This window comes from Pristiophorus japonicus, chromosome 22, assembly GCF_044704955.1.
Source record: "Pristiophorus japonicus isolate sPriJap1 chromosome 22, sPriJap1.hap1, whole genome shotgun sequence".
Taxonomy (NCBI): Eukaryota; Metazoa; Chordata; class Chondrichthyes; family Pristiophoridae; genus Pristiophorus; species Pristiophorus japonicus.
The window spans coordinates 51,114,807-51,136,773 of record NC_091998.1 but is presented as its reverse complement, the minus strand read 5'-3'; the positions used below and the strand labels follow the sequence as shown (position 1 = coordinate 51,136,773).

The following is a 21,967-nucleotide window of genomic DNA, read 5'->3' as shown; positions in this document are numbered from 1 at the left end:
ACTGAACGTGATTCCTTACATTTTTCTCTTTCCCGAATCAAACCACTGAGTCTGGCGATTTTGGGTCCATATAGCCTCAGAACGGTTTAAAGGCGAGTGCGCGTACCCATTGAGCCAAAAACAAGGCTAACCCAAAACTACCCCAAAATGTTTGGCAATGCCTCATCTGTAGTCCGTGCATTTAGAAGATTCCCCCTCCCCCAAAAAGACAGATTAAATACCAAACCCAAGAGCCTAGCACTGCTTTTTCAAAATCACTAACAGTTACAGGCAAGCACCTCCTCCACTTAATCATATGCAAGATGATGTATCAAATAGCTAACCTCGCCTTGGGCTGTGTCTTCTTAGCAGCAGCTTCACTGGCTTTTACTGGTTCAACAAGCTTGACTGGAATGGGAGAGTTCTGTGAAACAAAGCTATCGTTACATCAATAGCAAAATCAAGGAACTAGCACATTATTTCGCCACAGCTCAAGAATCGAGGACTGAACGCGATTCCTCACATTTTTCTCTCTTTCCCGAATCAAACCAGCGAGTCTAGTGACTTTGGGTTCATATAAGCCTGGAACGCTTTGAACATTGTCTCTCAAAAGAGACCAATTGGATGTCCACGGGAGTGTGCACCAGGTTAATTCTGTTCCCTGAACCTATTAAAGAACCACAATTGTTCTTGACATTTTATATGCATCAGTACGGCACTTCAATTCTACACACATCTTTCAGGCACAGTTCATCACTAAACAGGCTGCTGGATTTGTGAAACACCAGAGGCAACTTTCCAGTTACAAGCCAGTATATTATGGCTCCACTCGCTGCTGTTGCAGACCATATGGTACTAATGCACGGTAAGTAACTTACTTTGAACTGCGAGGGTTCTGTCCGATTTCGGACAAGGTACGGAACTCATCACATGAAGACTCATGTGCACGAAAACAAAAGAAATAGGAGGAGTCAGCCATTTGGCCCCTAGAGCGTGCTCCGCCATTTAATATCATGGCTGATCTGATCTTGGCCTCAACTCCCCTTCCCGCTTCCCATAACCCTTTACTCCCTTATCCTTCAAAAATCTGTCTTATCTCCACCTTAAATATATTCAATGGCCCAGCCTGCATAGTTCTCAGGGGTAGAGAATTCCAAAGATTCACTATCCTCAGAGGAGAAATTGCTCCTCATCTCCATTTTAAATGGGCGACCCCTTATTCAGAAACTATGCTCCCGAGTTCTAGATTCCTCCACGAGGGGAAACATCCTCTCTTCACCTACCCTGTCGAGCCCCTCAGAATCGTCTACGTTTCAATACGATCACCTCGAAGTCTTCTAAACTCCAATGAGTAGAGGCCCAACCTACTCAACCTTTCTTCATAAGACAATCCTTTCATCTCAGGAATCAGCCTCAGGAACCTTCTCTGAACTGCCTCTAACGCAAGTACATCCCTCCTTAAATAAGGAGGCCAAAACTGTACGCAGTGCTCCAGGGTGTGGTCTCGCACAAGCCGGGGGTGTCTCAATTCCACGACACAGTGCACTAGCACCAAACCACGACATACCACCACAGCGCCGTCTGTCTTTAAAGCACGTGCATTGGTTGTGAGTGGGACATCACAGTTTAATGGGACATTTTGCATGTGATATTAACACAACTCCGATTTCAAATTATTTCTGGACTTACAGCGGCATTCTGCACAGGGCACTCCTTCCGGATCTGTTTAAACGCAAAGTGGGACACCTGGTAAATGTCGGGTCTCTTGTCTGGATCTGGCTCGAGCATGAATCCTGCAAAGTGAAATCACCATCAGCAAACTATTTCACACCAGCATCAGGATTCAGGAAACATCAAGCGCGCGCTCTCTGTCCCACTGGAAAACCGTTTTGACCTTGCACGGTCAGAGCCACATTGCATTTTCGATTTTAAGCATGTTTATTCACATAGCTTCATCCCCAACCCCGCTATAGAGAACACCTTGGAGACGGGTGCAAAGGGACCATTCTCGCACACAACTCCAGATATGAAATCAGCCACCGCAGTCTGCATACCCGAGCATTGCCGTTATTTCACTTGGTTCCCCCGGTTCAGTTACACCCTGGTCCCAGCAACATTCCCACACCAGACCTTCACCCAGCTCCACCCTTCTCCCAGGCCTCAAACAATCCCCATTTGCATTGGCCCACCGGGAAGGGCCCATGATCTGAGTAGAAGGCTGTGGGTTCAAGTCCCACTCCAGGGATTTGAGCACATAAATCTAGGCTGACACGCCAGTGCAGTGCTGAGGGAGGTGGCAGCTTTCAGATGAGACAATAAGCCCCGTCTGCTCTCTCAGATGGATGTAAAAGATCCCACGGCACTATTTTGAAGAGCAGGGGAGTTATCCCCAGTGTCCTGGGGCCAATATTTATCCATCAATCAACATCACTAAAACAGATTATTTTGTCATTCTCACATTGCTGTTTGTGGGAGCTTGCTGTGCGGAAATTGGCTGCCACGTTTCCCGCATTACAACAGTGACTACACTTCAAAAAGTACTTCATTGGCTGTAAAGCACTTTGGGATGTCCAGTGGTCGTAAAAGGAGTTATATAAATTGCAAATCTTTCCTTCTTTCTAACCTTGAACATACATCCCTTCACTTTACTTTTACAGAACTGCCAAACGCCAGCGCTCCTTAAGAATCTGTTCTTTTTGAACATTCGCCAGTTCTGACGAAGGGTCATCGACCTGAAACATTAACTCTGTTTCTCTCCAGACGCTGCCTGACCCGCTGCATGTCGGAAACCGATCATAATCTGTTAACTAATCTCAAAATAGACCTCAGCAGAAACTGAAGAGGAAAAAGACGGAAAAGTTTAACAGTGCGTACTTATTAGGCAGTGCATCTCGCTGGAGTACTTGGAGTTGTCTGGAATTGTGAAGCTCCCATCGCAGATTGCAACCTGGCTTTCTCCAAATGGTAGTGTAAAAAAACAGAGTTTGTACAGTAAACATCCGAGTGCCTGAAACAGAAAGAAACAGCGTCATGACCAGACTCCGAGCGAGAGAGACAAAGGCTAGCTGATTTTCCAGAGTTAACGAACCATTACCAGTTGTCTTCAGGGCAATTGGCTTTAATGACTGAAAAAACTAGAGTCTTACATCGAAGATTTTGGAAGCAAGTTTTAAAAAAAATGGGCCATGTGTTTTGCTCACGAGATAGGAGATGCAAAGCAAGTGTTGAAAATAGGAAGAGCTTTGGGCTGAACAGTATCCAACCAGAGATGCCCCAGGTGATCGGGTCGCTCCTGCACTTGCCAAGCCCTGCTTGGTTCCAAACCAGTCCTTTTTCAGAGGGGGTTGGGGAGGGTGGGGGGAAGCCCAGCAATTTTAGGAACTGAAAAAGCCGACAGCCAAACATTGTCTTTAGGCTGCTGCATAAAAAAAAAACTGTACGTGGGTGTGTGTGTATGTCCATGTACACGCTGTACCAGGGCCCCGCTGATGCTTTTGCCCACGCTCCAAACGATGACCTGGGTACAGCGGAGGAGCGGGAAGATCGTGGCGGACTTGCGACAAGTGATCAGGGCGGAGGAGTGGTGAGGGATTGCGGCAGAGATTTGGTGCGTGATCGTGGCGGAGGTGCGGCGAATGTTTGTGGCGGAGGAGCGGCGAGAGATCATGTCAGAGATGCGGCGAATGAGGGTATGGGGCCCAGAAGAGCCCAGGGGCAGCACGGGCCAGCCCACAATGCGATATGTGCACGCACTAGGGCCGCGCAGCAGAGCAGGTCTCCAGTCGTCCTGGTTAACCCTTGACACTGGATAAAGGCCTAGCTCTGTCAAGCCCGTGTGGTGGCTGCTGTGCAACGGTCACCACACGTTAAAAAAATCCACGCACAGGCATCTTCCACCTTTCAATTAGAGTTCAGGACTGGAACATCGGGTCCTTCATTGAAACATCTGCGAACTCATGTGGAAGCAAGTCATCCTCGTTCGAGGGACTGTCTATGATGATGTATACACACACACACACGCGCGCACACACACACACACAATATTTTATATATATATGTTATATATGTGTGTGTGTGTGTGTGTGTGAATAGGCTTGTTCTGCACATGTGCACAGTGCTTTTTGAACATAGAAAACTCTATACCTACTCAACCCATCTGGATTTGGTGTAGACAAAACATGCCAATCTTAATTGCTATACCAATAAGTCCCAACAAACTTAATGTGTTAGTGCACCCTCCTGTAAATACTCTGCAACAACTGCAGCAGTATGAAAACCAGTGTAACATCGAGGGTGGAAATCCTTTGCAACCAGATATACAGACTCTACAATCTTTGTAACCAGACAATTTTATGAATGAATCTTATGAATGCTTTCTATGCCACCTTGCTGAAGTATTTACCCAAAACAATTACGAGTAAAATGTTAGTCCAGGAGAACGATGTGTTGAAATATCTAATGCACATCAGGGTGAAGCAATTTCATCCTCACAATGTTAATCAACATCTGTTGTCACTCAGGTATGTGGTCATCCAGGCTGATTTTTGGCAAGGGGTGTGTGGCTGCCTCAAGTGAATAGGTTTGCAGTGGTTCAGCTTCACTCGATACTGGAACCAGTGGGACATGAAGTTCTGGCTGTTTCAAGGCAATCTATCCTGGGAGTTTATTTTAATAATGTTAGCAAGAGAGCCAACTGTTCCAATTAACAATTACATTTAATTGGCATTACAACAGTGAGTGGAGCCGTACAGATACTGTGGGACAGCTCCATCTTAAATAATAATTACAACTGTGAAGGATTGACATTCTGGAATGAAGTGACTGCTCAGCGCAGACAGACAGGGGCAGAGAAAATGGAAAGAAAAATCAGAGATTTTAAATTCCTTTGCCACAGAAGACCATCACTCCACATATATGCAGACTTCACAATCTTTGCAATCATGAATGAATCTTACGAATACATTCCATGCCATCTTGCCTCGGTATTTGCTAAAAATGATTCGTAGTAAAATGTTACTTCAAGAGAATTTTGTGCTGCAATATATGTAGCTCTTCATCAGTCACACTTTACAACAACGGAGAGCATCAATCACAGGGGTAACTGCGTCCTTAAAAGACTCTTTGGAAGAAGCCATGCGTACTTCCTCTACAGAATGCTGGAGGGTGATTTAATTTCCTTTGATGCTTTTTCTCTCTCCGCCAGCAAACCCCCTCACCCCCCCCAACAAATGTTTCCATACTGTTGGAGGTGCTCTCTTTCGGACAAGATGTCATCTCTCTTAGACGGGTGCAAAAGATCCCCATGACGCTATTTGAAAAATAGGAGGGGAGTTGTACTGGACAATATTTTTCCCTCGGCCAACATCACTGAAACAGGTCAGTTGGTCAGTATATTGCATTGCTGTTTGTGGGAATTTGTTATGCACAAATTATCTGCTGTGTTTCCTACATTGACTGCACTTTAAAAATTCTTCACTGGTTGTCCAGTACACGGGGATGCCCGGAGATTGTGAAAGTGCTATATAAATGCAAGTTCGCTTGTTTGTATTGCTGGTAATGTTGTGTAATTGGTCAACTGCACTTGCTTGTCCAGTTGTTCCTGTTAACCCAGCAGTACGGAATCAGGACATGCCCAAGTGTATCCTTTCGAGCAAGTGCTCTCATTCACAGCACGGTGGATGAAATGACTACCCTTTACTCACCCATATATCAGCCTTTGTGGTGATGGCTTTGCCACAGTAAAGGTTTACCATTTCAGGAGCTCGGTAGGACAGGGTTGTGTACCTGAAAAATACAAAGAAGTGGGCATGATGTCGGCAACAATTTAATATATATATTTCAAGAGTATAATTATTCATAAAAATTTTTTTTGTCAAAATACATTACAATATAATGCAAAAATCACATTACATATAGCATCATACATATTAAATGCAGTACATGGCACTCAATTTATACAATAGTTTACATGTACAGTTTCATTGAACATTTTCTAACCCATACAGCCCTGGGGGGAGTTTACACTGGTGTACAATGGCAGGAGGGCCTTAAACTGTGGTCTTTCTCTGGTTCAATGGAAACGTGGCGACCATTTGTTCCCACACCCCGGCTTTTCAGCCAAAACCGTTGATCCATATGTCTTAAGTCGGAGTCAATTCAGTCATTCATGTTTCTCATCTGCATGCTGCCCCTCAGAGACATCGTCCGCAAACACATCACATTCCATATGTACCCAGACAGCACCCAGCTCTACCTCCCCGCTACACCTCTCAATCCCTCCACTGTCTCAAATTTGTCACCGCGCTTGCCCGATGAGTAGAAATTTCCACCAACTAAATATTGGGAGACCAAAACCATTGCTTTCGAACGTGGATGCACGTTTCAGAGCATCCCTTAGCACGTAGTCCTGGACCTTGGAATGTGCCAGTCTGCAGCACTCTGTCTTGGCCAGTTCCTTGCACGGAAAACCCGGACAATTTCAGACAGACCAAAGGGCGTCTTTCACCGAGTCCATAGACCTCCAGCAATAGTTGATGTCTGTCCCAGTGTGTTTCCCTGGGAACAGTCCGTAGAGCACAGATTTGCTTTATGTGGGGCGAGACTGGAATTTACTGCTTTAGTTCTCCAGGGTAGAGAGAGTATTGCTTCATTAGTTGTCACTTGATTTACTCGGTGCATTTAGAGAGAAAAAAAAAATCAGCTTTCTCTGAATAAATTTGCCCGTCTAAATCTAATCCCATTTGAGCATTTTGTAGGCTGACACTCCAGCGCAGTGCCGACAGACTGCTGCATGGTCTGAAATGCTGACTTTATCGTAGTAAAATGTCCCAAGGCGCTCCACAGGATCAGTTCTCAAACACAATTTGACACCGAGCCACATAACGAGATACTAGGACAGATGACCAAAAGCTTCGTCAAAGACTTAAGTTTTAAAGAGCGTCTTACAGGAGGAGAGGTGTATAGCGATGGGGAGGAAATTCCAGAACTAATGAACCCAGGCAACTGAAGGCACAGCCGCCAACGGTGGAGCGATGGAAATCGGAGATGCGCAAGAGGCCAGAATTGGAGGAGCGGATATCTCGGAGGTTTGTCGGGCTGGAGGAGATTACAGAGATGGGGGAAAGCTGAGGCCGTGGAGAGAGTTGAAAAAAAGGATGAGAATGTTAAAAGGGAGGCATTGCTGGACCGGGAACCAATGGTGATCAGCGAGCACAGGGTGAGGGATGAACCATTGATGTGAGCTAGCTCATTGGTGTGAGCTAGCATACGGGCAGCAGGGTTTTGGATGAGCTCAAGTTTATGCAGGAAGATGGGGTTCCGGCCAGGAGTGTGTGGGAATATTCAAGTCTAGAGGTAACAAAGACATGGCTGAGGGTTTCTGCAGCAGATGAGCTGAGGCAGGGGTGGAGTCGGGCGATGTTAGAGGTGGAAGTAGGCAGTTTTAGTGATGGAACGAATATATGGTCGGAAGCTCATCTCAGGGTCAAGTACGACACCATGGTTGTGATTCATCATAGGCGGTCCCTCGAAACAAGGATGACATGCTTCCATGCCAAAAAAGGAGGAATTCACAGTTGTTTCAATGAAGGACCCGAACTACATCCTGAAGGGTGGAAGCCTGTGCGTGGATTTTTTTTAACGTGTGATGGCCGTTGCACACCAGCCACCACACGGGCTTGACAGAGCTAGGTCTTGGTCCAGTGGCAAAGGTTAACCGAGACGACTGGAGACCAGCTCTACTGCACGGTCCTAATGCGCTCACAGATCGCAGTGTGGGCTGGCCCGTGCTGTACCAGGGCTCCTGGTCCCCTGGCCCCGAACTCAGGCCTCCACTGGGCCCCGGTCGCGTCCCTCTACAGTCTCTCGCCGCTCCTTTGCCCCGAACCGTCTGGTTCGACCTCGGACAGGTTGAGGGATGCAGTCGGTGGCCAGTTTGTGGCAGGGACCGAAGGCAATGGCTTTGGTCTCCCAATATTTAGTTGGTGGAAATTTCTACTCATCGGGCAAGCGTGGTGACAAATTTGAGACAGTGGAGGGATTGAGAGGTGTCGCGGGGAGGTAGAGCTGGGTGCTGTCTGGGTACATATGGAATTTGATGTGTTTACGGACGATGTCGCCGAGGGGCAGCATGCAGATGAGAAACATGAATGAGTGAATTGACTCCGACTTAAGACATATGGATCAAAGATTTTAGCTGAAAAGCCGGGGTGTGGGAACAAATGGTCACGTATTATATGCATGTTACCCAAAATGCACGACTATATATGGTAATAAATCACAGCAGAAAACCCAAGCCTGTCCAATGGTATTGATAAAACTGATGTATTCAGATAATTTTTCTTTGCATTCTAAGAGCTTTGAATTCATAAGCCAAAAACAGTTTCTTTAAAGAAGCACTACAGAAGGCATGCTGAGAATGAATGTTTAAACCAAATATGCTGCTTAACAAGTACTTCCACACCTATGAGATCATAATTGGCTGCAGGATCTAGGTCCTTCTGTCCTATTAACATTCTTTTGTGTTTCATATGGGTTTTGGCAGATCAACACCAATCCAAGCTTCTCTCCTGTGTGTGCAATGCCCATTGCCCCCACTCTGTCTCAGCCGTGTGGCTCAGTGGGCAACACTCTCGCCTCTGAGTCTGAAAGTCGCGGGTTCAAGTCCCGCTCCAGGGACTGGAGCACAACAATCTAGACTGACACTCCAGTGCGGTGCTGAGGGAGCGCTGTACTGTCGGAGGTGCCATCTTTTGGATGAGACGTTAAACCGAGGCCCCGTCTGCCCCCTCATGTGGATGTAAAAGATCCCATGGCCACTATTTCGAAGAGGAGCAGGGGAGTTCTCCCCGGTGTGCTGGCCAATATTTATTCCTCAACCAACATCAATAAAACAGATTACCTGGTCATTATCACATCGCTGTTTGTGGGAGCTTGCTGTGCGCAAATTGGCTGCCGCTTTTCCCACATTATAACTGTGACTACGCTTCAAAAAGAACTCCATTTGATGTAAAGCGCTGTTGGACAGCCAGTGGTCGTGAAAGGCGCTATAGAAATGCAAGTCTTTCTTTTTCTCTCTGTTGAAAAGAGCTTTGGAAAATGGAGATTCAGTGTCCCAGGAACCTACTTTGGGACCAGCTCTGACATTTCCCTCACTGTTTTAGTCGTAATATCTGGAGAAATGTGAGGTTGTTCATTTTGGTCAGAAGAATAGAAAAAGAGAATCCTTTTTAAATGTTGAGAAACTATTGAATGTTGGTGTTCAGAGAGATTTGGGTGTCCTCATAGAGGAAACACAGGAAGTTAGCATGCAGGTACAGCAAGCAATTAGGAAGGCAAATGACATGCTGGCCTTTATTGCAAGGGGGCTCGAGTACTCGAGTAAAGAAGTCCTACTACAATTATACAGGGCTTCAGTGAGACCACACCTGGAGTACTATGCATAGTCTTGGTCTCCTGATCCGAGGAAGGACATACTTGCCTTGGAGACGTGCAATGAAGGTTCACTAGATTGATCCTGTAATGTGAGGGTTGTTATATGAGTAGAGTTTGAGTAGAATGGACCTCTACTCTTTGGAGTTTAGAAGAACGAGAGATGATCTTGTTGAAACATAAAAGATTCTGAGGGGATTGACAGGGTAGATGCGGGGATATTGTTTCCCCCTGCCTGGAGAGTCTCTAACCAGGGGGCATTGTCTCAGGATACGGGGTCAGCCATTTAAGAGATGAACAGGAATTTCTACACCCAGAGGTGAATATTTGGAATTCTCTACTCCAAAGGGCTGAGTCATTGAGTATATTCAAGGCTGAGATCGATAGATTTTTGGACTCGAGGGGAAGCGAGGAATATGGGGATTGGGTAGGAAAGTGGAGTTGAGGTAGAAGATCAGCCGTGAGCTTATAGAATGGTGGAGCAGGCCCGAGGGGCCAAATGGCCGATTCCTGCTCCTAATTCTTACTGTCTGGTGTTATGCTCCTTAAATGCTTTTACAAATGATGTCTTTATGGATTTGGTAACACAAATCAAAGAGCAAAGCAATGGTCCTGGTCTTAGCTTTCAATGAGCCCACGGGAGGGCAGAGGTAAAGAACAAAGAGATTCTCTCTCTTCTTTGAATTGACTCCCTTTGCGCCCCCCGCCAGAAGCAGTAGGCCGCTGGAGGACGGGGTTAGAAAAAAAAATTGAAAGAAAATAAAATGGATGCAGCCAGCCTGGGAAGTGACGTTGAACCAATCTGGTGAGTCAGTGTGCTTGTGTCATGACATTATTTTGGGTCATGACACATTAAACCCAGCTCACTGTCTTTCATACACCGCAGGAGAAGGTGGGGACACACCCGCAAAGAGCGGGTTTGCTTTTCCGTGTCGGTGCGTATACTCAGAATGGTTGTCGACTGCAAGGAAACCGCACTGGTCATGCAAATGCACCTTTCATGAGGCCACAAGAAGCTTTTTTGATCTTTATGGCTGAGCGCATAGATAAAACTGAAATAGTTCTCATTTCAAGATTGTCCCATGGCTTTAATAACCAAAACTGATCCCATTACACTTCAAGGGGAAAGAGGGAGGGAAGGAAATCATACTTGACTCATGCTTGGCATTCAACCAATATGTTTGTATGATGGACTTAAATTGCAACACTTTGATCTCAGAGAGCTCACAAAACTGTCACTTCACACAAATAGCCATCAGTGCTTCACCCGACTGTTACTGTTATAGCCTTCATCAGACACAACCCGAGTTCAGAACGAGGAAATCTACAAGTGCGCCACCGTGTAATTTTCAGAGTTCGAGCGGACATAACAGGACAATTTCACACACCGATCGTTAACACATTACAGAAATTCTACTGCCACACATGACCGAGCTAAACATTCGATGACTCAGTGCGAGAGAAAACTATTTAGAACACAGATCCGATGAACTCAACACGAAGGAATATTTAAGACGCCAGTCAATCAACTCAAAGAGTTAAGAGACACTTCACACAAATACTGAAGCATCTTCAAGCTCCTTATTGTCCTCATTAAAACTCACTGAAATTAAATACAGAAACAAATCAATTTTATGGGGAACAATACTCGAGGAGTCGGAGATGCAACCGGTTTTGTTTTTGCCTGCATTGCTGCATCAGGATAGGCATCCATAACTGGGAAAGATGCCAGCGTCTGCCTGGTGTAAGGAGCATGGATCACGGACAGGTCTACCCGTTAAGTCATCCGAGTGGGTCTTTTCAGCCAGGAGGCTGACACGATGCATTTCCAGAAAGCTGACGTTTTTTTTAAACCAGACAAACGGGAGCATCGGCACTCGGGCTGGAGATGGTTAAAACCTAGCTTTGTGTCAGTAGGGCGATTGGCCTACAGTAACTGAATGTGACAAATTCTGCTTTTGTTACACAGGATTCCTGAGTGTGTTTCGGGAATCATATTCTGCAGTTCGGTTTGTCCACGAAATGAGGAAAACAAGTGTTCATAAGAAATATGAGCAGGAGGAGGCCATTTGGCCCCTTGAGTCTGCTCCGCCATTCAATAAGATCATGGCTGATCTGATCTTAGCCTCAACTCCACTTCCCTGCCCACGTCCCAAAACCTTATCGTTCAAAAATCTGGCTGTCTCCACCTTAAATATATTCAATGACCCAGCGTCCACAGCTCTCTGGGGCAGAGAATTCCAAAGATTCACGACCCTTTGAGAGAAGAAATTCCTCATTTCTGTTTTAAATGTTCTTGACTGTAATATATGCTGCTCCCTAGAAATAATAGTATTTACAGCACAGAAACAGGCATTCGCCTCCTCGTCCCTTTCTTCATCTAACCCCATCAATGTACCTTCTATTCCTTTCTCCCTCATGTGTTTATGTAGCCTTGCCTTAAATGTATCAATGCTATGCACCAAAACTGCTCCCTGTGGTAGCAAGTTCCACATTCCAACCACTCTCTGGCTAAAGATGTTTGTCCTGAATTCCCTATTGTATTTATTAGTGACTATGTTATACTGATGGGCTCTAGCTCTGGTCTCTCCTGCAAATGAAAACATCTTCTCTACGTCGACCCTATCAAACGCTTTCATACTCTTTAAAAACCTCCATTAGGTCACTCCTCAGTCTTCACCTTTCCAGAGACAAGAGCCCCTGCCTTTTCAATCTTTCCCGATAGGTATAACCTCTCAGTTCTGGTATCATTCTTGTTTGTATTTTCTCCAGTGCCTCTTTATCCTCTTATAAGACAACTGTTCCCAGGACCCAAAGTGTGGGCTAATCAAGGTTCTGGATGAGTTGAACATAACCGCTCTGCTTTTCAATTCTATTCCTCGTAGGATCCCAGGACCTTTTAAACTCATATTTGGAGTTTTACTCATATTGGCAATGCTTCGATTTCAAAATTCTCATCCTCGTTTACAAATCCCTCCATGGTCTCGCTCCTAATCTCTTTCAGCCTCACAACCCCACAAGATGTCTGCGCTCCTCAAATTCTGCCCTCGAGCATCCCTGATTATAACTGCTCAACCATCGGTGGCCGTGCCTTCAGCTGCCTGGGCCCAAAGATCTGGAACTCCCTGTCTAAACCTCTCTTTCCTCCTTCAAGACGCTCCTTAATAAACCTCTCTCTTTAACCAAGCTTTTGGTCATCTGCCATAATTTCTTCTTGTGTGGCTCGGTGTCAAATTTATCTGTTTTGTCTTCTAACATTGCCGTGAAGTGCCTTGGGACATTTTACCACATTAAAGGTGCATTATATAAATAAAAGTAGTTGTTGTGGTTTCAATACTGTGATTTAGCTATTTATTTTTCCCCTCCAAGAACTGCAGACCAGTGCTCTTGATTAATGGTGTTTGCGACAAGAGCAGTTCAGGTTCACAGTTTAGCAGGGCACTCCGCGGTGTGAAGGGAACATCACAGCCGGCTGGAAAACGGGAGTTGAACTTTGAGGGGACACAACTGGCGAGTTACTCAGTCAGGAGGGCAGTAGGGGTGTGGTTGTGTGTGGGAGGGTGTGTGTACTTGGCCAATGTAGCAGAGGCCTGGTCTCCAATCCCCTTGCCACTGGACCCAGACCGTGCTCCGTCAAGCCCTTGTGGTAGCTGGTGTGCAACGGCTAACCCCACGATAACAGAATTCACACACAGGCATCTTCCACCCTTTCAAATGAAGTTTTAAAGTCATCCTCGACTCCGAGGGACAGCCCAAGAAGACTCAGTCAGTCTCGTTTGTGGAAAGCGAAATCCGATTTCGTGGCTGGCTGGGAGAAATCGTCTGGGACGAGAATTTAGGAAAGGTTACTGCAACAAGGACCTGCTCAGAATATTTCTGCAACTCTTGTGTTTCTGTAGACATTGTTCTGCAGTGCTCGGTGCATTCACAAACAGCAATCCATCACTGAAAATGACAGCAACTGCGACTCCATTTAATGCTGCAGGGGATCATTTGCAACCACAAGCTTTTAAAAATATGTCTGTACAAGTGGGAATACCCACGTATTATAATTCTTCACTGATTACTTCCAGTCCCTGAATATTATCAGAACGGGAGGTCGTTGCAAGGTCACCGAGAACCTAAAAAAAGTGTGAGCTAGGTGATGTTCAGGTCCGTTGGATCTCGCACGTAGGTATCTCATGCTGACTCAGTGTAAAACATGCATCATTATCTGCAGCACTGTTTCGCTCAGAGTGAAGCCATTCATCTGCCCAGCTGTAAGCATTTTGAGGTGATCCTTTACATGCGGCTGAAGTTCAATAATTCACAGCCGGAGCCGTTTCATCAGAAGTAACAATACGGCCTTTTGAAGCGGGGACAAGTCCTGAGGCACTCGCGTGAGTCTGCGAGCAAGGTGCACCACAACCCGACTCCCCCCACCCTCTACGCCCTGTAAATACTGAAAAATCTTCCAGCAACACCAGAGACGTCTCGGGTTTATCACAAACAAAGCCTTGGGATCACAAGGCTGCCGTCCGTTGCCAGAAAGGAGCTCGCACCTCGTTACAGAAACTGCGAGAAACGCTCAAAATCAGTCATGGTTGGAAAGAAAGACTGATTAACATTTAGGGTGGGTCTCTACATTACAAACCAAAAGGTTACCATACCATTCTCTTTCAATGTGGAAGATATTTAAAAAAAAACATATTTGCTCTCGTGAATACAAAAGCAAAATACTGCGGATGCTGGAATCTGGAATAAAAACAGAAAATGCTGGAAATCTCAGCAGGTCAGGCAGCAGCTGTGGCGAGGAAGCAGAGTTAACGCTTCAGGGCAACGATCCATCGTCAGAAATTCAGCATTTTCTGTTTTTATATTTGTTCTCTCAATGTGGCTCATCTCGAGCTGCGTTAAGGTGGTCAGCCATTTTCTTGCTTCTTGGTGGCTTGTTTCAATTAAAAAAAAAATTGTTCAGGGATGTGGCCGTCGCTGGCAAGGCCGGCATTTATGGCCCATCCCTAACTCCTCGAGAAGATGGCGGTGAGCTGCCTTTCTTGAACCGCTGCAGTCCGTGTGGTGAAGGTGCTCCCACAGCGCTGTTAGGGAGGGAGTTCCAGGATTGTGACCCAGCGACATATTTCTAAGTCAGGCTGGTGTGTGACTTGGAGGGGAACTTGGGAGGCGGTGGTGTTCCCATGCGCCTGCTACCCTTGTCCTAGGCGGTTGAGGTCGCGGGTTTGGGAGGTGCTGCCGAAGAAGCTGTGGCGAGTTGCTGCAGTGCATCTTAACAGTCCAATAGAATCACATGTAGGTGAGAGACTAGATAAAAATTACCAAGTCCCCTTCCCTGAAGGACATCAATGAACCAGTTTGATTTTTTATGACAATCTGGAAGACAAAAAAATCTCCAGACTAATTCAACTTGACAACTTGCCAAGATGGAATTAGAGCTGAATTTCTGGCTCACTCGGCCAGTATGATAACCACTAGGCCACTGCACCCAATTTTCAGTAAGTTCCCGGATATCGTAATACTTCATCACTGACAAAACAATTTGCTGAGCAACATGAAAAATATATACAAACGCTTACTTTTTAATTTCATCTTCAACTGTGTTGACTCCTTCGACCTGAGGATTCTGGAATTTATTGGTTGCACTTCCAAAATCACAGAGGACGTAATGCCCTTTGTCATGAAGCAGTATGTTTTCAACCTAAAAGAGAAAAATTACAAATACTTAGCAAATGGACCTCATCTCTCCACATACACAGTACAAATTTTTACATCTGTAATTCTCCAGAATAATCCCAAACAACATAAGAATTAGGAGCAGGAGTAAGCCATTCAGCCCCTCGAGCCTGCTCTGCCATTCAATAAGGTCATGGCTGATCTTCTACCTCAACTCTACTTTCCTCATATCCCTTGATTCCCTCAATATTCAAAAATTGATTGATCTCTGCCTTGAATATACTCAACGACTGAACCTCCACAGCCCTCTGGGGTAGAGAATTCCAAAGATTCATCACCCTCTGAGTGAAGAAATTTCTCCTCATCTCAATCGCAAATGGCCGACCCCTTATTCTGAGACTGTGACCCTTGGTTCTCGACTCCCCAGCCAGTGGAAAGTTACATATTCAGTAGATCAAAAAGTAATTGCCAACCCCTCCTTCCAATTTTCTCCTTTCGCAATGCAGCTCATCACTCTAGCCGCCCAAACGTAGAGGGAATCGCAGAAATGCTCAACCTGTCCAGTTGAAGTTACTGAACAGCAGTCAGCAAGAACATTTTTTTTTAAAATCCCTGATTGATTTCATGCCCTCCCCTCCTTCTGAACCCAGGAGAGCCGAGGCCAATATTGCATTCTGACCATCATAGCTGCTGAGATCACCAAGATCAGTGCTCAAGGTTGTCACCATCCTCGTCTATGTTAGTTACCGCCCTTAACAACTCAGCCACCAGGGAAGGTTTAAAATCTGGTAATTTTCCCCAAAAATGTAACAACAACTTGTATTTATACAGCGCCTTTAACATAGTGAAACATCCCAAGGCACTTCACAGGAGTGTTGAGAGATAAAAATTTGACATCGAGCCACATAAGTAGAAATTAGCCATGTGACCAAAAGCTTGGTCAAAGAGGTAGGTTTATTAAGGAGCATCTTGAAGGAGGAAAGAGAGGTAGAGAGGCGGAGAAGTTTAGGCAGGGAGTTCCAGAGCTTGGGGCCCAGGCAACAGAAGGCACGGCCACCAATGGTTGAGCGATTATAATCAGGGATGCTCAAGAGGGCAGAATTAGAGGAGTGCAGATATCTCGGGGTTTGTGGGGCTGGAGGAGATTACAGAGATAGGGAGGGGTGAGGCCATGGAGGGATATGAAAGTAAGGATGAGAATTTCAAAATCGAGGCGTTGCTTAACCGGGAGCCAATGTAGGTCAGCGAGCACATGGGTGACGGGTGAACGGGACTCGGTGAGAGTTAGGACACGGGCAGCCGAGTTTTAGATCACCTCTAGCTTACATAGGGCAGAATATGGGAGGCCAGCCAGGAGTGCGTTGGAATGGTCAAGTCTAGAGGTTACAAAGGGCATTGCTGTAAAATCTTGCTGCTCGATTATGTGGAAGGGCAGGCTTTCCACTCACTATATACTGGGGAGAGGGGAATGAAGCAAGACTCCGTGTAATAAGACATCGCTTTGTGCTCACGGTTTATCACACGGGGGGGGAGGGGGGGGGGAAAGAGGGTATGGCTTCATCATGTGGTAAGACACATGCTCATGATTTAATTCACTGGGGTTATTTGGGGAGGGGGGGGGGGGGGGAAGAAAGGAAAGTGAAGTACTGTTCCATTTTACGGTTTCATACCCACGATTCATTATATGGGGCGGAGTGGGAGGGGAACTCTTGCTACATAAGTGATGGAACACTGCTTTGAGTTCACGTCTCACAATCTGTGGGAGGGGACCCTGGCAGAACCATGATTTATGGCCACGATTCATTCCACTGGGGGAAGGAGGTGGAGGGGGAGAAATTATTGTGCGTCACCATGTATAGCAGCACTGTCTGAAGTACATAACATAGGAAATAGTAGGAGTAAGCTATACGACCCCTCGAGCCTGCTCCGCCATTCAATGAGATCATGGCTGATCTGATCTTGGCCTCAACACTTTCCTGCCTGTTCCCCATAACCGTTAACTCCCCAAGTATTCCCAACCAAACTCTTCAGCCATTTAAGATGTTGCTGCACATTGTGTGCCCAAAGCAATTCTTCCCTGTTTTGTGAGTTCTGAATCGTGGAGTTGGGGAGATTAACATTTTTCTTAAAAGCCAATCAATTTGTCTCACTCTCACAACCTTTCTTCAGTCAGTTACAAGACAGGATTGGCAGGCTGGCCGAGAGTTTCTAAACTGCATTATTTTATTGGACAGCAAGTTTCAATCACCTTTAAATCCCGGTGGATGATGGGCGTTTTGCACTGGTGTAACCTTGCTACGGCTTCACACGTGTCACAAAATACCTGCAACACCTCGTTCTCCGTGAAGCCTGTCTGCAACCGCTGGTTCATCAGGTTTACCACTTGACCTCCTGCAACAAGAAAAGGCAGGCAACAGCTCAATACAGGTCCCGCAATATGGCCCGCCCAGACCCGTCCCCGCAATACGGCCCAAGATCCACCCCCACAATACAGCCCCCGCCCAGATCCGTCCCCAGAATACAGCCCACCCCATCCCCAGAATACAGCCCACCCCATCCCCAGAATACAGCCCACCCCATCCCCACAATACGGCCCACCCAGACCCGTCCCCACAATACGGCCCAAGATCCACCCCCACAATACGGCCCACCCAGACCCATCCCCGCAATACGGCCCACCCAGACCCGTCCCCGCAATACGGCCCAAGATCCACCCCCACAATACGGCCCACCCAGACCCATCCCCACAATACGGCCCACCCAGACCCGTCCCCGCAATACGGTCCAAGATCCACCCCCACAATACAGCCCCCGCCCAGACTCGTCACCACAATACGGCCCACCCAGACCCATCCCCACAATACGGCCCACCCAGACCCATCCCCACAATACGGCCCACCCAGACCCATCCCCACAATACGGCCCACCCAGACCCATCCCCACAATACGGCCCACCCAGACCCATCCCCACAATACGGCCCACCCAGACCCATCCCCACAATACGGCCCACCCAGACCCATCCCCACAATACGGCCCACCCAGACCCATCCCCACAATACGGCCCACCCAGACCCATCCCCACAATACGGCCCACCCAGACCCATCCCCAGAATTCTGCCCACCCAGACCCGCCTCCACAATATTACTCCCCTGCTCATCTTTAAAATGATGCCATGGTATCTTTTACGACAGATGGGGCCTTGGTTTATACCATCTCATCCAAAAGACAGCACCTCAGACAGTGTAGCGCCCCTTCAGTACTGCATTGGTGTGTCTTGACTAGATTTTTGTTCTCTGGAGCTGGACCTGAACCCACAACCATCTGACTTATGGTTTGGGGTGCCCCCCCCCTTTCATTCTTTCTGCTGTAGCACAAGTTAGCTGGAAAGCCTCATCAACCCTCAGTTGCCCAGCAGGTTGGATTCAGCATTTCAAAATGAGTGAGAACTGCTCGGGGCTTTGCGAGATGTCTCCTCCTCCTGGAGATTTAAATATTCAGTCCCCCCCACCGCAACCCTCCCCCCCCTCCAGATCAGTTTAATCCCAATCGGAAAGGCAATTGCAGGAGGATCCAATTTCTAAAGATATGTCGGCTTGCGTCCAAAGCTTGTTAAACATGACAACAACAACACTGCCATAATTACATGCGAGGGCGTCAATGCAGGGAAGCTGGTTGAAAAATGATCCCATTGCACAGCTTCTAATCCACAGGAGTTTCACACGGAAAGCAATTTCACAGACCACAGGATTATTGGAATTTGGTTGCAGCATCACAACATGCGGTCCACTGCTGAACAATGGACCTTGAGATCAGGAAGTGGAGCAGAAAAGTTTTTTTTATAATATATAAAAAAAGTTAAATTGTCGGATAGAACTGGCCCACCATGGTTCCTGTCCGCAAAGTGTCGTACAGATAGCAGCAGGAGCTCCATCTGGTTGACTGACTTTACATTGAACGAAAGTGCCATCAACTAATACCCCCTTTATCACAGCAGCGGCACTGAAACAAATGGTGCAGAAACAAGCATGTGGCTTTCAGACAAATAGTTGCTGGGTGAATCCCCTAGTAGACTCTCCCACTTGTGTATTTTGCAACAACTTTAAAAAAAATGTTAAATATGAAAATCCTTTTAGTTTACTTTTACTTTTTAGCAAAAACCGGGATTTTTTTTTTTAAAGTTGTACACGCATGAAGTCATCTCCTGGCTCTGAGCCAAAACAGCTGGTGTTTCCCCCACCCCGCTCACCTTCAGCTTTTCCTGCAAGGCCTGGCTGCTGCAGCTGCACTTCAAACATGTGGCAAGACCACACTTGGATTATTGCATGCAGTTTTCATCTCCTTACCTCAGGAAGAATATACTTGCCATAGAGAGAGAGTGCAACGACGGATTCCTGGGATTGAGGGGATTGTCCGAGGAGGAGAGATCGAGTAAGACCAGAACGATATTCTCTCGAGTTTAGAAAAATGAGAGGTGAACTCATTGAAATATACAACATTCTTACAGGGCTCAACAGGATAAATGCAGGGAGGATGTTTCCTCTGACTGGTGAGTCTAGAACCAGGGGGTCACACAGTCTCAGAGCAAAGGGTCGGCATATTCAGGACTGAGATGAGGGTAAATTTCTTCACTCAGAGGGTGGCGAATCTTTGGAATTCTCTACCCCAGAGGGCTGTGGAGGCTCAATCGTTGAGCATATTCAAGTAGAGATCGATAGATTTTTGGATATTAAAGGAATCAAGGGATATGGGGATAGTGCAGGCAAGTGGAGTTGAGGTAGAAGATCAGCCATGATCTCAGTGAATGGCGGAGAAGGCTCGAGGGGCCAAATGGCCAACTCCTGCTCCTAATTCTTTTATTCTTATGTAAGTGAATGGGCAGGGGAAGTTATTCTTCCTCGTTCTGGTTGGGATTCCAGAGTGAATCTGCCAATATATTGGAACCATCGTGTACTATACCACAGAGTGACAGGATATGCGCTTGGGGCACTGTACCACAACAGCTTGCAGCATTATAAAATGACCCACGGTGCTTCACAGGAGTGTTTAAGAGACAAAAACTGACATTGAGCCAAGGAAAGAGACATGATGAAAAGTGACCAAAAAGCTTGGCCAAAGAGGCAGGTTTTAAGTCATGTCTTAAAAGAAATGTGGAGAGGCAGAGGTTTGGGGACAGAATCGCAGAGCTTAGGTCCCGGACAGCTGAAGGCACGGCCGCCAATGGTGGGGAGAGTCGGAGATGCACAAGAGGCCGGTGTTGGACAGCGCCCATAATTCTCCACAATCTGAGCTCCCCAAAGCTGCCATTTGCTATGGGTAGGGTTGGTCAGACCGCAGGTGCTCTCACACCACTGTTTTTAAAGCCGTATTGACCGAGATATTGGAACACATCCCTTGCATGCCCTCTCCATCAGTAAAATAGATAAGCGCAAAGCAAGTGGCAAAGGAGGACAACTTCTGGAAATAAACAAGAACAGATTTTCTCGTGTAGAGAATGTCAGGAAAACAACACACTCCTTTCTGGTGTTGAAGACTGCAAAACAAAATCGGATCACAGGAACATACAGCTGTAGCCATGGAAACCTGCACACCATCCACTGCTCCAAAGGCGGCCTAACATGCTGCAGGAAAAAAAACAGACTTGCATTTATATAGCATCTTTCACAACTTCAGGATGCCCCAAAGCGCTTTACAGCCAATGAAGTATTTTTTGAAGTGCTGTCACTGTTGTAATGTAGGAAACGTGGCAGCCAATGTACGCATAGCCGAGCTCCCACAAACAGCAATGTGATAATGACCAAATAATCTGTTATGTTATGTTGCTTTGAGAGAAAAATAGTGGCCAGGACACCGGGGATAACTCCCCTGCTCTTCTTCAACATAGTGCTGTGGGGTCTTTAACCTCCACCTGAGAGGGCAGATGTTTTAACGTCGCATCCAAAGGGCCTCGGTTTAACGTCTCATCTGGAAGACGGCACCTCCGACAGTGCAGCAGTCCCATTGCATGGCACTGGCAGTGTAAGCCGAGATTTTGTGCTCGAGTCTCTGGAGTGGGACTTGAACCCACAAGCTTCTGACTTAGAGGCGAGAGTGCTACCCACTGAGCCACGGCTTACACTGCAGTGCCAAACTGGACGATGGCGCCTATAATTTTGCACACAGCCAGTTCCCAATGTCTGGGAAAAAAAAAAAAGTGCATCAGGGAATGGAGCAAAGGCATTCATCTCATTAAAAATGTGGGCAAGTTTCCCAAACCGGCTCGCTGACAACTAGCAGCAGAGTCGCATTCTCAGAGTGGCAATTGCTTTGCAGTGATAAAGTGCAGCATTTTGTTCTCGGCCTAGGAATATCCATTATTCATCTGCACAAGTGTTTGCCCCTGCATTGTCCCAGATTCTCATGCACACAGAATACATCCAAGGTATTCTCAGACCACTTCGAAAACCAAATAGGATCTTTTATATTGCAGGAGACGCTTTGGCCTCCCACCTCCAGCTGCATAATTTAAATGTCCTTATTCTCTACGGCAACGCATGACATGCAGGCTGGCACAAAACGTGAGCCTTTGGGAATGCACTGTTGAATAGAAAGCTGGTTTCAGTGGTTTCACACGAGACTCCCAAAGCAAGCGCTCTACTCGGAACTCCTTCACCGCAAACGAGCCAAAGGTGGGCAGAGGAAACGTTACAAGGGCACCCTCAAAGCCTCCCTGATAAAGTGCAACATCCCCACCAACACCTGGGAGTCCCTGGCCAAAGACCACCCTAAGTGGAGGAAGTGCATCCGGGAGGGCACTGAGCACCTCAAGTCTCATCGTCGAGAGCAAGCAGAAATCAAGCGCAGGCAGCGGAAAGAGCGTGCGGCAAACCAGTCCCACCCACCCCTTCCCT

At 46.7% G+C, this 21,967-nt stretch overlaps 1 protein-coding gene across 5 annotated transcripts in view; it reads right to left on the bottom strand.

The window, feature by feature from the left end:
- LOC139235025 (AP2-associated protein kinase 1-like) overlaps positions 1 to 21,967 on the bottom strand; it is a 138,568-nt gene that overhangs the window by 77,512 nt on the left and 39,089 nt on the right. For all 5 annotated transcript variants that reach the window (XM_070866114.1, XM_070866116.1, XM_070866115.1 and 2 more), the window contains exons 4-9: positions 17,327 to 17,469; positions 14,982 to 15,103; positions 5,682 to 5,763; positions 2,854 to 2,986; positions 1,669 to 1,772; positions 324 to 403 (exon numbers count right to left, since the gene is read on the bottom strand). In XM_070866114.1, the coding sequence (XP_070722215.1) occupies positions 324 to 403; positions 1,669 to 1,772; positions 2,854 to 2,986; positions 5,682 to 5,763; positions 14,982 to 15,103; positions 17,327 to 17,469 (664 nt within the window). The remainder of the gene's footprint in view (positions 1 to 323; positions 404 to 1,668; positions 1,773 to 2,853; positions 2,987 to 5,681; positions 5,764 to 14,981; positions 15,104 to 17,326; positions 17,470 to 21,967) is intronic.